This window comes from Osmerus mordax, chromosome 8 (genome assembly GCF_038355195.1).
Source record: "Osmerus mordax isolate fOsmMor3 chromosome 8, fOsmMor3.pri, whole genome shotgun sequence".
NCBI classification, from domain to species: Eukaryota; Metazoa; Chordata; class Actinopteri; order Osmeriformes; family Osmeridae; genus Osmerus; species Osmerus mordax.
The window spans coordinates 17479706-17498379 of record NC_090057.1 but is presented as its reverse complement, the minus strand read 5'-3'; the positions used below and the strand labels follow the sequence as shown (position 1 = coordinate 17498379).

Below are 18674 nucleotides of genomic sequence, written 5' to 3'. Positions count from 1 at the left end.
TTATTGCAGACCGGTGTAAAAATTGACCTAATCTCTATGATTTAAACGTCATTTTAAGTTTTTCTCTTCTCATGATATTTTCAGGCATTTAGCCTACTCATATTGCATTCATTCATGAATAAACAACCCCTTTGAAGATTATTCTACGACGTTACCCGGCAGTAGTAGATGGAATCGCAATTCAAACGGTACCATCTGCTAACTGAAAATATGCCCCCCAAAACGTAAATAAGCTTGACATTTATTTAGTGGAAAATTGCTCATTCATAAAAAGCTCACTGGTAGCGATCATTGTCAGTAACAACGCAAAATGCGATATAGCCCTGTGTTGAGAAGCTGCCCCGGTAAATTGTACTACCACGGTACAGTACTGTAGACTCACGGTGTTCCGTACAAACTCGGACGTATAGCGACTTCAAATGAGGCTGCAACGGTCAAAAATAAGGCTACAGCTAATCTGATAGCATCGTAGTTGCCGGAAAACGCTTGGCAACTTTCTGAGCTATGATTGACATGATGTTGAACCAATAATACACGTTAAAATATAAAAAAACTGCGACATCCGGCGTTGTTCGGAACATCATGAGTAGCTCACGGTGTTCCGTTTTCCGATATTATTTAACTCATGGTGTAATGTTTGCTTCTTTCCACCAGGGGTCCAACAGATGGAAACATGTTTAACTGACAACCACAACGATAAAACATTTAAAGACACTTGTTAGACACATATAAGAAACTAAAAAGTGTTTATACTCATAATATAATATACATAATATGCACATGTATAATATGGATACTATTATATGGATGATAATAATATGTATAATAACCTAATATACATTATTAGTATATACTATCCATATAAATTACCCTAAGTATGTATATTACGGACTATTCTAATTGCCCATTATTTTAATAACCAAATAAGTCACTTATATTTGCTTTTGCTTGTGAAAGGCAACACATTACACTTTCTTTCATCGCAAGAAAGTTGGAATAGGAGCTTGTATTTGTGTGGTTGTAGGCAGTTATTCGCTAGCACACAGGGTTTCAGGGATACTTTATGGGAACACAGTGGAAGCTCCTGTGATTCTAGAGGTTACCCCTTACCTTGAATATGCGTGTCAAAATGAAAGCTGGTGGAAAGTTGGCGTCCGTCACAGGGTTCTCACAGGGACAGGTTATTCCTTAGGCTAGGCTACTTCTCAGCGTTAGAAATACAGGGTGTTGTGAAATGGACAAATTGTATATGGACAAAGCCAACTTCAATCCATAATTGCATTCACTCTTTATTTCCATAGCTATTGTGGTCTCAAACTAGCATAACTACATATTCTACACATACATATAGAATTGTAAATCAATTGGAGCCCTGCCTTCAACAGAGAACTGTGAGATGTTGTGTTTAGAAATATATTAGGATCATTAGCTTCCCTGCATAAGAACAGGTACTGACAGGAGGCGCGACGAGAACGCTGATCCATATGCCCCCCAAAAAAACTATTAACATTAAAGTTGATTTTCAAAGATTAAACTGATTAAAGATTAAACTGTTGAAATGCAGAACATATTTAACAAAAACATTAAACAGAACTGGGTAAAATAGCCAAAGATAGCAAACATATATACAAAGTGCTAGATCTCACTGAGGAAGCACTTGGGGCAGTACCAGTCCCCTGCTGGCACACTTACAATCCCCAAACCTGCCATAGATGGCACCAGGGGGGCCTTCCAGGGCATATGGAGCACTCGGGAGGCAGCCAGTGAAGATGACGAAGGGGGGGATGTCTGCCCCTGCAGCACTGATGCAGCTGTGCACAGTGATGTGCTCCCGGGTGGTCACCTGCTGCCGGTAAATGTGCCTCTTGCCCTTAGGCGCCAGCACCCGCTCCCTGGACTTGGGTTTGTCCCCAAACCCCGTCTCATCGGCATTAAAAACCAAGTGCGGTTTCATATGGAAGCCGTGTTGGTGGAAGATTGGCTCGTAGATATCAAAAAAGCCATCGATGGCTTCTTCCGTGGCCGCAAATACCCTGGCCCTGTCGATGTGGCTGGGGATCCTGGTAGACAGCTCCGGGTGGCGAGCCCGGAACCGTGACCACCAGTTGTCACTCAGGCCCCGCTCCAGATTGACCAGAGATGCCCTCCCTGAGGCTTTCACCATCTCCAGCGCATACACCTTTATGGTGGCCCGGCTCAATGGCCACCCATGGTCTGCCATCCACAGGGAGTATCTGATGAGCTCCTCTTCCTCATCCGGAGTGATGGCCAGGTTGGTGTGGGGCCCATGGGTGTACTTACCAGTCACCCAATCCTGGAGGGTTGTGGCAGGCATGCCACTTTCCTTGGCCACTTCCCTCACACTCCTCCCCCCCCTCACCTCTGCCACCCTTACCTCCATCTCCTGAGGGGTGTAGGTCCTCCTCCTCTTGGACTCTTTTGATGTCATAGCTGTAGAAATAGACAAAGAAAACGACAATCCTTTATTCAGGCCTATAACACATTGTGAACACACGTGTGGATGGTGGTGGAGAACACCAGGGGACCAGACCTAGTGCTTCACATGTCCTGACAAGGGACACAGACAGGAGAGCAATCTGAGAATGATAACTAAGCGTTATCGTTTGTGGCATAATAGATGAAGCTCGAGTTCTTCTAGATATTGTTTTTGCTGGTGCGCCACAGTTAGGCTACAATACAGTATATTGATGATCATATATATTGATCATGCTAAGTCTACTAATAAAGGCAAAAGACACCACAGGGATTTGAACCCCGTCCTGACAAAGCAGGAGTGCCACCACTGGAGTCAAAAGGAGCGCCACACAGTATTAGACCCTACTGTACCTGTTTTCTATTTCATAATATATTAAATAAGGTTGACTACAGCATCAGTAATAACTGTTCAGTAATTGTATTTTAAGTAAGAGAAATATCACGTCCTAACAGTAGTGTTCAGTCTAATGATTTTAGGTTGCGGCTGCACAAGACGCAACATGACAGTTAAGGTTTCCTGAGGTAATAATAAAAAAAAAATGGTCTTATTGGGTAGTTTTGATAATGATTGTAAAGGAATACATTGGCATTAAATAAAATAAGATCAGTTTGACGTAATTCAATACATAATAATACATTTATATTGGTTTCACTCAAAAAGACGCGTCATGACAGTCAATTTTCCTGCGGTGATTCTAGCATTAAACCATCGCGTAATCAAGACTGTAACAATTCATTTTAAAACTACAAATTGTATGAAATGATACGTCAAAACATACTTTAAGATGTTTTTGTTTAATTTAGACATTTGTAAGTTGATAAAACAAGGCTTAGAGAGCAGTTTCCCTTACGGAGATATGGCTCCGCCTAGCTAGCTGCTATGCAAATTCCTCTCCCGGCACCATTTTTAAAGCCCATGATTCAACGGTAGGGGGAGCTTCGCTACTTACTGTGCTCTTGTTGACAGCAGAAGTCCAACTGATGTCAATTTGATTTGGCTGGAAGCGGGAGAAAATTAACTTTGTAACAGTATCGATTACACATTTTGCCAGAAAGTATTTTTTATTGGCTGGCGTGTTTTATGTGACGTGTACGGAACACCGTGAGTAAAAGTTGTGTACGGAACACCGTGAGTCTACAGTACTAGACTACTGCTGTGTTCGTCTTGGTAGCGATTGCGTTGGTTGAATTGGATTTAACGTTCCGTTGTACGGTTTAGGCTGAAATTAATTATTGTCATGAACAGATTGACAACGTTTAGGCTGTGGCAATGAAGTTCAGGTTAGTAGTTAGATAGACTTTTGATTTAAGTAAGGGGAGTGCCGAACATTTTCTGTCGCCGTTTGACTTCCTAAACAGCTGTGTACTGTAGCTAGATGTTTTTGTAGTGTGTCTCGCGTAAGCTACAGCGTTGCAGTGAGCTACACTGGTTTGAAACCACAGGTAATGGTAATTTCACCAACAAATCGTTTTCTAATGTCAGAATAAATCCTACAACGAAAATGTATATGTGAGGAATGTTTATTTTAACGATTTATTAAAACAGATAACGCTACATCATAGACCACTGTAGTATGTGTTGCCCGGGAAACACAGGCTAATGTCATGATGCTAATACTTCAGTGAAATAGTAGACTACTGTTTCCGAAAGTAGATGTACTTCCTTAATAATATCAGCTTATATTGTACATTACACATCACAATTGTGTGTCATATCACAAAGTAAAATGAGTAAATAGTTATCACCCTGGCCTCTTTTCTTGTGGCGTTTCTGCAGCTGCCTTGCAGTAAAGCTATAGTTAGCCTAGCTATCCCCCAAGTTAACAGATGTGAAACGAATGTTCTGGCAAAGGTAGTCACGCGTGTTTTCGTGACGTTAGTGACGCAGTGACGTTAGTAACGTCAGTGACTGTGGCTAGCAAATTAGCCACCGTTAGCTTCACTTTTCGCCACAAAAACTTAACTTACGCTTAAACCATGCAACGGAACGTAAATTCCAATAGAAGCAACTCAATCGCTACCAAGACGAAACTTTTGACACCTACGTTGTCTATGTAGGCCAAGTATTTACTGAGTTTTAGGGGGGCAAAAAGAAATAAAAATAATAATAATAATAATATATATGTGAGAGAACAAAGGTTGTGCTCTCGCCGAAGGCTTGAGCACACCCAATAATACTAACAATAACAATAGGTGCCTCGCAGCTTCGCTGCTTGGCCCCTAAATATAGCTGCAAGCAGCAATGGCGGATTCCTCCTAACATTGCGAACCATTGAAAAATGTATATTCTTCACAAATTGTCACTGTATATAAAAATCCATGCTGTAGACTTACCAATGGGATACCAAATCTGAAATGCAATACCATCAAGATCCACAAGGGCTTTTATCTCAAGCCAAGGAATGAAAGGAGGGGGCTTGGTGAGCCTACCCATTCCAGAAATCCTTGTATCTTTGTGTATCAGGGCGTGGCCTGTAGCGTCACCTATGGGTGATATTGGGCCATTTGTGGTGTGGTAGTTACTCTTGGGGTATACTATCAATGTTTCAGGATTTTGAGAACTTTTGACCATTGCACACAAAATCGGAAATGCAATACCATCAAGATCCACAGGGGCCTTCACTTCAAGCCAAGAAATGAGTGGGGGCTTGGTCAGCCCACAATTGCCTGAAATGTTGTGTATGCGTCTCGCCAAGCTTGCGCGTGTGTCAAGAGAAAGGCTGAGTGTGTGAGAATGTGGAGCGCGCGCACTGAGGAGCAGGGGAGACATTTCATTGGAAATTTCCTTAACAATTAGCCAAGCATGCATTTTTTAAATATTCACCAAAAATCAACTTTTCATTTTACAGTCAACTTTTTCTGAGATTTGTGTACTAAACATTCTCAAGAGTCTTCATGAACTTGTGATTGAATCAGAGTATCAGTTTTTGACTGGCGGATGTGTAAAGCATTATTTTAGCGTTAGAAATAAAATAGATTTCCTTTATTTCAATCATTTTTTAAGATATTAATTTGCCTTCTCACATGGGAACATGATGTAGTGTCTTTCACGTGACACACCAAGTTTGGTGTTGATATTTCAAAGATTTGCTGAGATTTGATCCAACTTCCTGTTTGGTTGCTTTTTTGCTGATTTTGATTGGCTGTGCCGGACAAACGGTTTAGAAAATCAAAACGCCATGGGATAACTTCTGTGAGGCTTGGTCTGAAGATCATCTCTGGTCATTTTGAAGAAGATATGACAAAAATTGTAGGAGGAGTAGGCTTTCAAAGGTTTTTGATACAACCGGAAATAGCGGAAAATCTATATAACCGGAAATTGACGTCATAGGGTGCGTTGAACTCGTCTTGATCCAGGGAATCCTATGGTACCTCATTTTTGAAAATCAGTCACACGGTTCAAAAGTTGCGTGTGTAAACACAAGTCCAACTTTGACCCATTGGTGGCGCTAGAGTGGTCTAATGGGATACATGAAACTTGGTGTAGGTATAGAAGGAACTATCCTTAATGTGTGTGCCAAATTTCACAAAAAGTTATCCAAGGGTTCTAGGGGCTGCCATTGACTCCCATGGTACTATAATAATAATAATAAAACTAACAATAACAATAGGTTTCCTCCTTACGGAGGAATCCTAATTATAAGAAAAGGTAGAAACCCTTAAGGTGGCTTCGCCGCTTCGCGGCTTGGCCACCAATTAAATTATTATAGGAAATCATACTCGACCTTGACCACAATGTCTTTAAAAATGCATTGATTTGTTATGGCTTTTCTCCGAGTTTCGACTACTCGTCTAACTGAGTTTGTGTGAGTTGGCTCAGCCCTCCCTCATGCAGTATAATTGGTTGACACTGCGTGTATGATTGACAGGAACAGAATGTGAGGATGATCGTGTGCAAGTACAGGTATTTTTTTGTTGTTCTTTGAATTAGTCAATTATTTTAAATACAATTAAAATTCATTATTTCATAATCATAAAATTTTTATAGGCTATATTAATCTATAAAAAATAGAGTCGGCTCTTCAGATATGCGAGCCAGCTCCAAACGTTCACCAACAAGATTCGCAAACGACCCATCACTAGACGGTAGAGACATAAGTAAAAGAAAATATGCAAGCGGTGCTCAAAGGCGCAGCAATAAACTGTTGTCTGAATAAGCTCGAGCAAAACACCCAAAGATTACACACTTATTTAGACCAGCCAGAGAGGAAGCTATCATCAGCATCTCCACAGACAAAACACTACCGCAGCAGCTGTCTTCACCAGCAACCAATATACTTGCTCACTTATTGTCAAGAATACATGTTTTCCTTTCCCTCCATTGAGTGTGTGTTATTTCAGTGGCGGTGCTGAACTATCAGAAGGCTATAGCGCTGTCTTTGGTTTTGAACAATGACAAATAGGCTGCTGTTGTGCTGACGCAATTGTGCTTTTGTTATTTTTTAACTTTTTAATTTCTCTTTCACATTGCTGAATATATGCTATAGTTAAAGGTAGACAGCAATCAGTCTATTGGCAGTGGTATAAGATAATAGATGGAGATGCATTTTGAGTGGATTTAGGGGAGGGGCCTCGAGCTCCGACTTGCGGGGAGGCCTCTGCAAAGTCCCGGCCGCTACTGCTGCCCACTGATAATATCTCCAATAAACAATATGTTATACTTTTTTTGCCACTGGTTACATGTTGGTGTGTTCATGTTGACCTCATCTTGCCACTCGCTCCACCAGACTGACCCCAAAGATTGGCTTCCCCTGGAGCGAGATCAGGAACATCTCCTTCAACGACAAGAAGTTCATCATCAAACCCATCGACAAGAAGGCCCCGGTATGTAAGCCCTCTCCACCAACCCACTAGTCACTCTCCTCACCCTCCCCATCACCCACCCTCCCCACATCTTTCACCTCCCTACCAACATCACCATCCACCTTCCTCACCAACCCCACCTTTCTTTTGTAATATGAAAAAAGGAAAGCGCAAAAAACTTTTGTGTCCTAGCACGATATGAAGATTGCCAACTTGCTGACCTTTTTACCAGCCTAGTGTCTAGTTGTTATGCTTTATTACACTGAAGCAGAACAAGATATTAAACAAGTGAAACTTGGTTCGGGGGAGGTTGGGTAACATAACCTTCAACTGCCCTTCTACAACATCCACCTACCCCTTAACACCGTTTCCCCATATTGTGCCTTCTTACACTTTTGTAATAACCATAACCGTTAACCCTTAACTTAATGTAATCACACAGCAGCTATTTTGTACTTACATTGATGTGACTATACACTAGGTGCTGCAAAATAGTTACATGGTAGTTCATGCAGAGTTCTTGCAGGTTTCAGTAAGTCAAATTGAAGACCTTTTTAAGACATTTTAAGACCATAAAGATTGAAATTTAAGACCTACACGACGCATTACCCCAAAAAATATTCAAATCAAAGAAATTCTGAAAAAAACATTTTATTTCAATGAATTCAGTCATTGAAAAAGCATACATTTAATTAACAGATAAAACAATCACATTAGTAATTTTTGAATATTTTTGGGGCAAAGTTTGCAGCGAGCCTTGTACTTGGAGCTGGGTACCGCTTGTAACCAACTGCAGAAATCGTTGTGATCTAGCCATGTCTCGTTGAAAGTACACTTTCCCATTTTCCACACGTAGCCGAACTTTAACAAACTCCGAGGAAGCGCAGACGTATTTCGCGGGCAGGTATTGCATTTATAACAGGATTTGTAGTTTTATCACCGTGTACATACCAACACCAATATCCCCCAGAAAGAACTACAACACACCAAACCAACGTTCTGAGGGCAGCGTTCTGCTGGTTTCGTTTGTAGAGCTTTGTAGGCTGCGACTCAATACTTTTTTGCTACTTTGTCATAACTTTCTGCGGCCAGCAGTTTGGAAATGATAAAGGGTAAAACCTTTTTTACATTTACATTTAGTCATTTAGCAGACGCTCTTATCCAGAGCGACTTACAGTAAGTACAGGGACATTCCCCCGAGGCAAGTAGGGTGAAGTGCCTTGCCCAAGGACACAACGTCAGTTGGCATGACCGGGAATCGAACTGGCAACCTTCGGATTACTAGTCCGACTCCCTCACCGCTCAGCCACCTGACTCTACCTGAATAAATGAAATTTAAGACCTTGGATGAAAATCTGGCCGTTTTTAAGACGTTTTAAGGCCTTAAATTTAAAGTTCAGAATTTTAGACTTTTTAAGACCCCGCGGGAACCCTTTCATGTAATGTACATCTGATGTGTTACCTACTGCTCTGCAGCAACATGCTGTGGTCTAATGACATCTAACTCACCAGAGACATACAATGAAAGCACAATGAAAGTACCATAGCTTGCTGTTGTACAAACACACATGCACGCACACATGCACATACACACAGCCCTCTCCTCCTCTTCCATATTATCCAGAGCTCTCTGTTGTCTTGTCTCCATAAAACCCTTAGGCCTATCCTGGTGTACCTGATAACAAAACCCTGTCTCCAGACCAGAACATGGCCCTTACTCATAGGGAGAAACACGCACACAATCTCTCTCGCTCCGTTTTCTCCAGCATCTGTGCTTAACAAGTCATCTAGGGGGTCAGATGGTTGAGCGGTTAGGGAGTCGGGCTATTAATAAGAAGATTCGATTCCCGGCTGTGCCAAATTACATTGTGTCCTTGGGCAAGGCACTTCACCCTACTTGCCTCGGGGAGAATGTCCCTGTATTTACTGTAAGTCGCTCTGGATAAGAGCGTCTGCTAATGACTAAATGTAAGAATGTAAATCTATCATCTGTGCCAAAGCCAGGAGTGCTGTGTGTGTGCGTGTTGGTCCTTGCTGGATAAGTCTTAAACAAAGATTGTCAGAGTGCTCTACATTACTGACAGTAATCAGAATACCTGTAACCAAAGGTATTATGTACAGTCGGGTTCTCTCTCCCTGTCTCTCCTCTCTCTCTCCCTACACTCTACCTACAGTCTCTCTCTCTTTCCCTATCTCCCTCCCTCCCTATTTTTCCCTCTCCTTTTCTCCCCCTCTCTTGTTCTCTCTCTGTGCACCTGCTCATTGTTAGTGGGCTCTTTGTCATTGAAATAAACCAAACACAAAAGACAAGCCATAAAAAAGTCCCTTTTTTATCCCTCCCTCCCCTTCCGCCAGGACTTTGTGTTCTACGCCCCTCGCCTGCGCATCAACAAGCGCATCCTGCAGCTGTGCATGGGCAACCACGAGCTGTACATGCGCAGACGCAAGCCCGACACCATCGAGGTGCAGCAGATGAAGGCCCAGGCCCGCGAGGAGAAGCACCACAAACAGATGGAGAGGTGTGTGTGTTTACACGTGTACGTGTACACGTGTGTTTGTGTGTCGTCAAATGTATGTGTATGTGTGTTTATTGTTCCCCATGTCTGTCAGCAGTACACGTGGCATGTTCAATAAAGTTGAACAGAAACAAAGGCGCTTCCTGGCATTAGTGGTTGGATGATGAGGGAAGCTGTCTTGCTCTCCTTTGCTGGTCAAGGCTGCTGTTATTTGGACATGTATATGTTCTACACAGCTGTCCAAATAGGATGATGTAATGGCACACACACACACACAACTGTAACCAAACACACTCAAACCTGTTGGACTTTCCCATGTTTTCCAGCGAACGTGGGTATCCAGTGAGATGTGTGTGATAACCACCACTGTAGGTCGCTATTTAGCGCAGGAGATAGCTCTGTCTGCTGACTTAGTTATCCAGCCAGGATGGTGTAAACAGAAATAGAGACGTGACGTATTGTAAAATAAATAGCTACCCTATCAGGGGCTGCCTGGGTTTTCAATCTCCACCCACGTAGACGTATCATACCTGGGGGAAACTGTCTTATTAATTCTACTTTTAGTACTTTATGTATTTACAGCCAGTTTACCAATTCAAAGGTGATACAAATGTTATGTAGAAGTGTTGCATATGTGTTTGTGCATGTATGTCAGAATACATAATTGTTTCAAACGTGTAAAACTGTGCACAAGTGTTTGTGTGTGTGTGGTTGAGTGTGTTTGTGCGCATGCATGCACATAAGAATGCTTCATATGTAAAAATGTGTGTGTGCATATTTGCCCACTTGCATGCATACGTGTTTGCTTCCCACTGTGATAGTGTGTGTGTGTGTTGGTTCAATAGCCAGCACTCGTCATCCCTCTCTTTGTGTCCGACCCTGAGTGTCTGTGTTATCTGCAGGGCCCAGCTGGAGAACGAGAAGAAGAAAAGAGAGGCCATGGAGAGAGAGAAGGAGCAGATGGAGAGAGAGAAGCAGGAGCTGATGATGAGGCTCTACCAGTTTGAGGAGAAGACCAAGAAGGCAGAAAAAGGTAGGCCCGTTATCAACTACACCTGCGTGTGTGTAAGAGACAGAGAGATAGAATGCATGTGTGTGCGAGTGCATGTGTGTATACTATGTCAGAGAGAGAGTGCATGTGTGCAGTGTGAAAGACGTGCTGTTTTTAAAGGTGCTCTATAAATAGACGAGTGATGTGTGTGAAAGAGTGTTCATGTTGAGCCAGCAGTTTTCATTACTGTTTTTCGAATTTTTCAGTTTTTCACATGAAAATACTATGTTTCAAGTAGATTTGGATGCGGTTCTAGAAGCATATTAACGACATGTCTGCTTTGACTACATGCACACTGGTAGTGGGTGTGGTGGATGTGTGACAAGGTGTGTTTATGACTAGGTAGACCTTGGTCTGGCGGTGCTCTCTATGCATCTGATCAGATCAGATCTATCAGGCTGATGCGACATTTACTGACTTTCAGGCTTCCACACCTACCTTTGTGTGTGTGTATACCTGTGTGTTTCCAAGCACAGATTACTTACAGTTTTTCTCGATTGGTTACACAAATTTTCTGAATGCATACCTCATACTCTCAGAACTCTACACACAAATCAAAAAAACACACACACAATGGGCAAAACCCCTCACTTCTCCTGCAAAATGTTATTTAATCTCAAAATTGTATTTTGTTTTCAAATGACAAACACAAACCATCATATGAATAGACATTTATAAGAACCATTTGAACACTAATGTGCTCAATGGAAAACACTATGATGAATGGAAAACACTTCTTCATTCATCATAGTGAGTTAGGCCTTTTTTTGTTCAGTGTTACATTTACTACAGACAGTACATACATAAGTGTGTTATTATACTCAGAACACAGAAATACACGGTAACAAATATATTTTACGTATTTTTCCCAGATTTTTTTTTTACAGTGTACATCCCAACCAACACAAAATTGCACATACAGTGGTCTACATACAAAACAACAGAATAATTTACTGTATAGTGTATACAGTTACATTATAATTTTTTTCTTTGTATTTGCCGTAATGTGATGGCGTTATTTTCTAGGACCATGTTCATGATTTCAGTTTCCTGTTCAGGAGACAGAAGACGTTCCCGACCACCTTGTGTTGGTAATCTTTCAGTTCTGCAAAAATAAAAAGTAAAATACTGTAAATACTGTGTAGGAATACAAAGTAGGAATACATTTTCCAAATACTTGAAACATACTTTATTTTTACAGTCCTACAGAACAGTCCACAGGCAATACTGTACTACTGTACTCATTGAGTACTGTATTGATATGCAGTAGGCCCACTGCAATTTTGTAGTGAGAGTAGATTTCTTACCTATTCTCATTTCGGAAAGTCCGGATGATGGATGCTGCAGTGTACCTGCTCAAATTTGGCTGGACTCTTTGCCCAGCCTCCCTCATTGTTAGCCCATGGTTGGCTACATGGTCAACCAAAGCGGCTCGGATCTCATCAGAGATTATGGTCCTTGGCCTTCCTCATCCTCGTCCTCCCCGTCCTCTTACTCTCTGCCTGTTTCCAATGTTGGCATCCATTGCTCAAAAACAGAAGAGGTCACCTGTTGCCCTTTTATGCTAAAGCTCTGATTGCTAATTGTAAAACTGTGTGACAGGTGTTTGTCCATGCGATGAGTCAGTGTGCGTATTTGAATGGCAGTGTGTTCCTTGTGAAAACAAAAGATTTTCTTCATGAAAATTGTGCCAAATGCAGAGAATTGTGTGTAGTGTTTTGAAAAAAGTGTGTTAGAACTGCAATTTGAGTGTAAAGCAGGAATTGTGCTTGTAGTTTAGCAGAATTGGTTCATGGGGTTGGTGCATGAGTTACATGTTGTGGTCATTGTGTCTCAAGCACCAGTATTTGTGTGTAAACAATTGAGAAAAACTGTAACAGTTCAGTCTAATATGTGCTATAACTGTGACAAGAGCTGACATATTTTCAGTTTCATTATAATTCGGTCCCCCAGTGGCTAGAATTTTCGATTGGTGTAAACCAAGCCCTGGGTGTTCTTCTCCGCCTTTCAGAAAATGAAAGCTCAATTGCTCTGTTTAAAAATCTCCTCTTTGTTACGTCACAAGGAGGAAGGTTACCTCCCCTCTCTCTGCTTTGCCCGCCCAGAGAATCTGGCCCGCCAATAAGAAACTGAGCTACGACCGTGCAAGTGTTTTTATCCTAGAGAGACATCATGGCTTGCAAACGAACGAAGCATTACATTTGCTCAGTTTGGATGTACAAAGGAAAACAAAAATCTTTTTACAGTTCCTTCATCCGAGCCTCTGAAGACCCAGTATCTTAATTTTATTTTCTCTGGAAATGCGCCTACCCAACTTCTGTTGTAGGCGCATTTGTTTTGTATGCCTGCGCCAAACACTTCAGCCACGACTGTTTCCTCAACTTGAGCTAATACAAAACTGGCCTTGCTGAAATTAAATACTGGATCAGTACTAACTCTCCTTCGTCCAGCTACTAACCTCGGACAAGTAAGTTAACTAACGCTATATCATTTTGTAGCTTTACTGTATATGGTTACCTAGCTTGCTACCCTTAGAATGTGGCTGTAACATTAGCTCTGCAGCTAACAGCTGAGTTACTGTCGCTAATGGAAAGGTAGATAGCACCAAGTATGTGTGTGAATACACATGCTGTAACGTGAGTGTTGTACACTTCTTTGTTATTTGGATAACCGTTCTGCTGTTGGTGTTATGGCGCACGCGATATCCGCCTTTCCCCTCATTGAAATGACTGACTGTGTACTTCTGCAAACCAGGGTTATCAGATGAGAATGGGCAAATTTGAGGCATCTTACAGCAACGGGGCTACAGCCATTGCGATACATCCATTGTAAACATTAGCGCATGGTGCCGCCCCTCCGCTCCTCATTAGCATTTAAAGCTACAGACACCAAAACAGCGCGTTCTGAGGAAAGCTCCTTGTGGGACTGCTAGTAGTGGCTGTAATTCTGCACCAAGGCTGAATTTCGGGAAAGAGACTTCTGATACAGTATTAGGGGACCACTAAGGCCTATATAAAAGCATCCAAAAACAGCATGTAATGTCTCCTTTAACTTTATGCAGAGTGTAGGGAAAAAGTTGAGGAAGAGACTTATTTTGCTACTACTACGGATCTGTGTTCTATTGTCTTAATTATCGTTATCGAATGGAAATATAAATATCTATATCGATCATTTTTTTCCCATATCGCCCAGCCCTACTTTGAGGTAATGTAATATTACGGAACTGTCAGTGTGCTCCATGTGAATTTAGTTGTTTTTTTCTGGAAATGCAGCAGTCTGAATGTTTTTGGAAGATTCTCTTTTCCTTTGCTTATCTTCCCTCCCTTTCTTTCTCTCTCTCCTTCCTTCACAGTCTCAGTTCTTTGCGCTTTTGGATTCTTTAGCACAGCTAGACCAAGCATGTGTGTGTGTGTTGTCAATGCCCCAGAGCTGCAGGAGCAGATGCAGAGGGCCATGCAGCTGGAGCAGGAAAGGAGGAGGGCTGAGGACGAGGCAGCACGTCTGGAGGCAGAGCGCCAGTTAGCCCTGCTGGCCAAGGAGGAGCTGGCACGCCAGGCCGAGGACCAGATGAAGAGCCAGGAGCAGCTGGTCAGAACAGCCTCTCTCACACTCACACTCACTCACACACACACACACAGGTTGGTTTTACTATCTTAGGGAGGACCGACAATTCACTCCCATTAAAAGTAATGTTATCCCTACATTTACATGTTGTCATTTAGCAGACGCTCTTATCCAGAGCGACTTACAGTACGTACAGGGACATTCCCCTGAGGCAAGTAGGGTGAAGTGCCTTGCCCAAGGACACAACGTCAGTTGGCATGACCGGGAATCGAACTGGCAACCTTCGGATTACTAGCCCGATTCCCTCACCGCTCAGCCACCTGACTCTCCATCCCTAACCCCTTAACTCTAACCTTATCCCTTAATGTAATTCTAATTCTAACGCTAAACCTAGAAATAGTACTAGTGCTAGAAATAGCACTTGAAGTTGCAGGGCTGAAGAAAAGGTCCCGCACAAGGTCAAGTTTTTCTTCATTTACTAACCTTGTGGTATCAGGCCGGGGTTTTCAGGCACACACACAGTTGGCAGGTCAGATGCAACAAAAGAGTTTATTCCAATTAACAAAGGTACATTCCACGGTAGAGTGGTTAGTCCAACAGAAGGTAATCCAGGAGAAAAAGTATAATCCAAAAGAAGTATCCCCTTTTGGCATAGAGGCACACAACTAGGTATAAACAATAGAAGTTGCGGCTAGCTTACGCTAAGCTAACTCGATCACATCAGTATTACACAAACGGGGTCAAGGCCCACAAACAAGTCTTCCGGAGAGAAGAGGGAACAAGAGAAGGTACTCACGAAACTCCATGACAGTTCAGACAGTGCACACGTGCTGTGAACAACAAAAGCAGACTGGAGTTCATTCTGGGCACTTCTGGATGGTCTGCTCTAGAACGGATGAATTGTTGACATTGTCGCCGTTGGACACAGCTCATCTCCTTGGAGCCTACAGGATGAGGAGGTTCTTCTAGAAGCTTCTGGCTCTGTCCTCCTCTCTTACTGAATCCTAACCGTTGTGTGTGTGTTTGTGTGTGTGTGTGTGCATTTGTGTGTCAGGCTGCAGAACTAGCTGAACACACAGCTAAGATCGCCCTGCTGGAGGAGGCCAGGAGACGCAAGGAGGAGGAGGCAGATACGTGGCAGCACAGGGTGAGTAAACACACACCTTCTAACACACACACACTCTAACACACTCACACACACTCATTTATGCACGCACACACACGCATCTCTGTACAGGACAAACAGTATTCATGTATATAAGACACACACTCTCACAAACACATTACGTATGCATGTATACATATATACACACATAAACATACATATATACATATATATACACATATATATAGGGAGTCAGGTGGCTGAGCGGTGAGGGAATCCGAAGGTTGCCAGTTCGATTCCCGGTCATGCAAACTGACGTTGTGTCCTTGGGCAAGGCACTTCACCCTACTTGCCTCGGGGAAATGTCCCTGTACTTACTGTAAGTCGCTCTGGATAAGAGCGTCTGCTAAATGACTAAATGTAAATATACATATATATAGACAACACGTATGAATCTTGCACACAACACATACATGTTTAATGCACTGAGCTCTTGGTGCGTGCCCCCTCCCCCTATAGGCCAGAGAAGCCCAGGATGACCTGCTGAAGACCAAGGAGGAGCTCCACATGGTGATGACGGCCCCCCCACCGCCCCCCCCTCCCCCCATGTACGAGCCGCTGCTGGACGACAACAGCGACAGCGAGGAGAACGCCAGCACACACAGCGCCGACCTGGCCACCGAGGGCATCAACGACCACCGCAATGAGGAGGAGCGCATCACCGAAGCGGAGAAGAACGAGCGAGTGCAGAAGCAGTTGATGGTGAGGGACGGAAGGATGGGGGAGTCCATGTTTGCGCTCTCCATGTCTCACCAAAACACATCATAAGGTGGCTGTTTAAACAGGTTCTCTATTCTCACTGTCTGTTCTCCCATCCTCCTCCAGGCACTGAGCTCTGAGCTGGCCCAGGCACGCGATGACACCAAGAAGACCCAGAACGACCTGCTGCACTCGGAGAACGTGCGCGCTGGCCGGGACAAGTACAAGACGCTGCGTCAGATCCGACAAGGCAACACCAAGCAGAGGATTGACGAATTTGAGGCCTTATAAAAGCAGCGGCGGCCTGCAAGCACACATCCTTTCTGAATGGTCACTGGACTAACCCCTCTGACGCACACACACACATGAACAGTTTCACACACACATACAGTACCCCTCACCACACAGAGCAGTATAAAGGTACACAGTGGTAGAAACAGTTATTACCATGTTTTACTCTATTAAGCGTGTACGTCTCCTGTAACCATGCTATCGGGGCAAGACGGCTTGTCCAAATTCTTGTAAGAAAAAACATACTAGTGCCAAAAACGTTCTTCCTTCTTTCCTTCTAGTGTAATGAATTTAATTCTGATTATGCTTTGATTGCGTGTAATTTGATCAGATCTGACCAAATCTTTTTTTAACCAGCGCTGTGACTAAAAGAGGGAATAGCCAAATTACATTAATACCATGATACGTACATAGTAAACAAAGTTCAGCCAATCAGAGCCTAGCTATTTTGAATGTGGATTGTTTCTTGTATGTGTTGAAAAACAAGGCCAATGTCTGTTTTTTCCACCGGGACCACTCGTAAAGGGGACACACAGTATGATACCTTACTATAATTTGCATAAAAGTGTGTATTCGGTTATTTTGTTTTTCATTTTATTCAAATACTTCCATTTATGTTGAATAGTGCTACAGTAGCTGGAAATCATAAATAGTTGAATATTTATACTGTATATGGGTCATCAAAAGGGAATTTCATCTTGGTTTGTATATTTTTGCAATTCTACTAAGAGCATTTATTGTTCCATATTCTATTTTAGGAATCTTTATTGACTATGAAATAATGGTAGTTTTATGTTCCATACAGTTACTTTAGATCACTAAATTAAAGGTGTATTTGTAAATTATATATATTTGTTTTTTACTTTAGAAAATATTTAGCTGTGTGACATCAAATTGGATAAGGAGATCCATTGATACTTTTGATTTTTTCATGCAGTCAAGCAAATATTTGTATCCAACTCCACTTCAGTCATGTCACAATATTGAAAGTGTCGACGATGTGTTTTTGTAAAATGAATATAGCATATAACAAGTAACGGTCGTACACCCACCGAGAGGCCTTTTGTAAAGAGGGCTCCTTCCCAGCCGGGCTCTGCCCAGACCTGGTCCTGTCCACACTGGAATGACAACACAGCTGCTGTTGTGCTCCTCGTTTATTTAAACGTGTAATGAGAATGAGGTGTTCAACATTATTGGCAATAAAGATCTCCTATGATTACATTGTGCTGTGTTTTAGCATTTCCTCTCTTGGCTGTGTAAACTGTGAAATAACAGGTCCAACGGATTTGACTTAAATGATTATTTAACAAATTATAAAAACAGTTATGTCATGACAGAAAGACAGTGTTTACTTTTTTACATATTGGTACATATTTGTTTTTCATATCCACAGTACTATCCAACAATAATTGTCAGAAATGACATTTAGGGAAGTGTGCACATATTCTGTAGCTGGAACATGACTAGCTGAGAGGAGAGACTGGTTGAGCCTGAGGGCCTCAATGATTTGGTGGAGAGAGACACACAGTAAAAAAGAGGGACAGAGAGAGAGAATTAGTGAGTGGGGACCAGGAGGGTGTTCCATCAACGTAGCTAACGCAAGTCACGCTTACACGAATAAGTCTCACTTGGGTAAAAGTCAACTTAAACCTCAAGCCGTTCCACTAACGTTCCGTTCCACCAACAGGCAACGCTTATTCAAGCTAGACCTCAATAACCTTAGACTGTGCAGCCCAGATCAGGCGATCGTCGAAAAGAGGAGTTATGTCGCAAAAAGCAAAGCGTAAACCAGCAGTGGTGTTATTTTCAGAAGCGTAAATAGTTTTTTTCTGTTTTTTTTTAAGTTATCCCCAAAAAGGGCAATGTTGCCGCAATTAACACGGCAAGGGAGACAATTTGTCAAACCATTACAACCGTAATGCGTAAATTGTAGACCTATCAAATCTACTTAACATAACTATATGCATTTAGGCCTAACCTACTGATAATTAGCGTAACTTGATGAGCTGTCTGAAACCGTTCTGACAGTAGCCTATGGCCAATATTCTCAATAGGAGATTGAGAATAATTTAATAATAGCCCAAAAAAG

The 18674-nt window shown here is 42.3% G+C and overlaps 1 protein-coding gene across 4 annotated transcripts in view; it reads left to right on the top strand.

Moving 5' to 3' along the window:
* Positions 1-17820, top strand: part of ezrb (ezrin b) — a 56241-nt gene extending 38421 nt beyond the window's left edge. For all 4 annotated transcript variants that reach the window (XM_067241168.1, XM_067241169.1, XM_067241167.1 and 1 more), the window contains exons 8-14: positions 7224-7320; positions 9655-9818; positions 10718-10848; positions 14294-14454; positions 15485-15577; positions 16055-16297; positions 16421-17820. In XM_067241168.1, the coding sequence (XP_067097269.1) occupies positions 7224-7320; positions 9655-9818; positions 10718-10848; positions 14294-14454; positions 15485-15577; positions 16055-16297; positions 16421-16585 (1054 nt within the window). In that variant the 3' untranslated portion in view covers positions 16586-17820. The remainder of the gene's footprint in view (positions 1-7223; positions 7321-9654; positions 9819-10717; positions 10849-14293; positions 14455-15484; positions 15578-16054; positions 16298-16420) is intronic.
* The last annotated feature ends 854 nt before the right edge of the window (positions 17821-18674 follow it).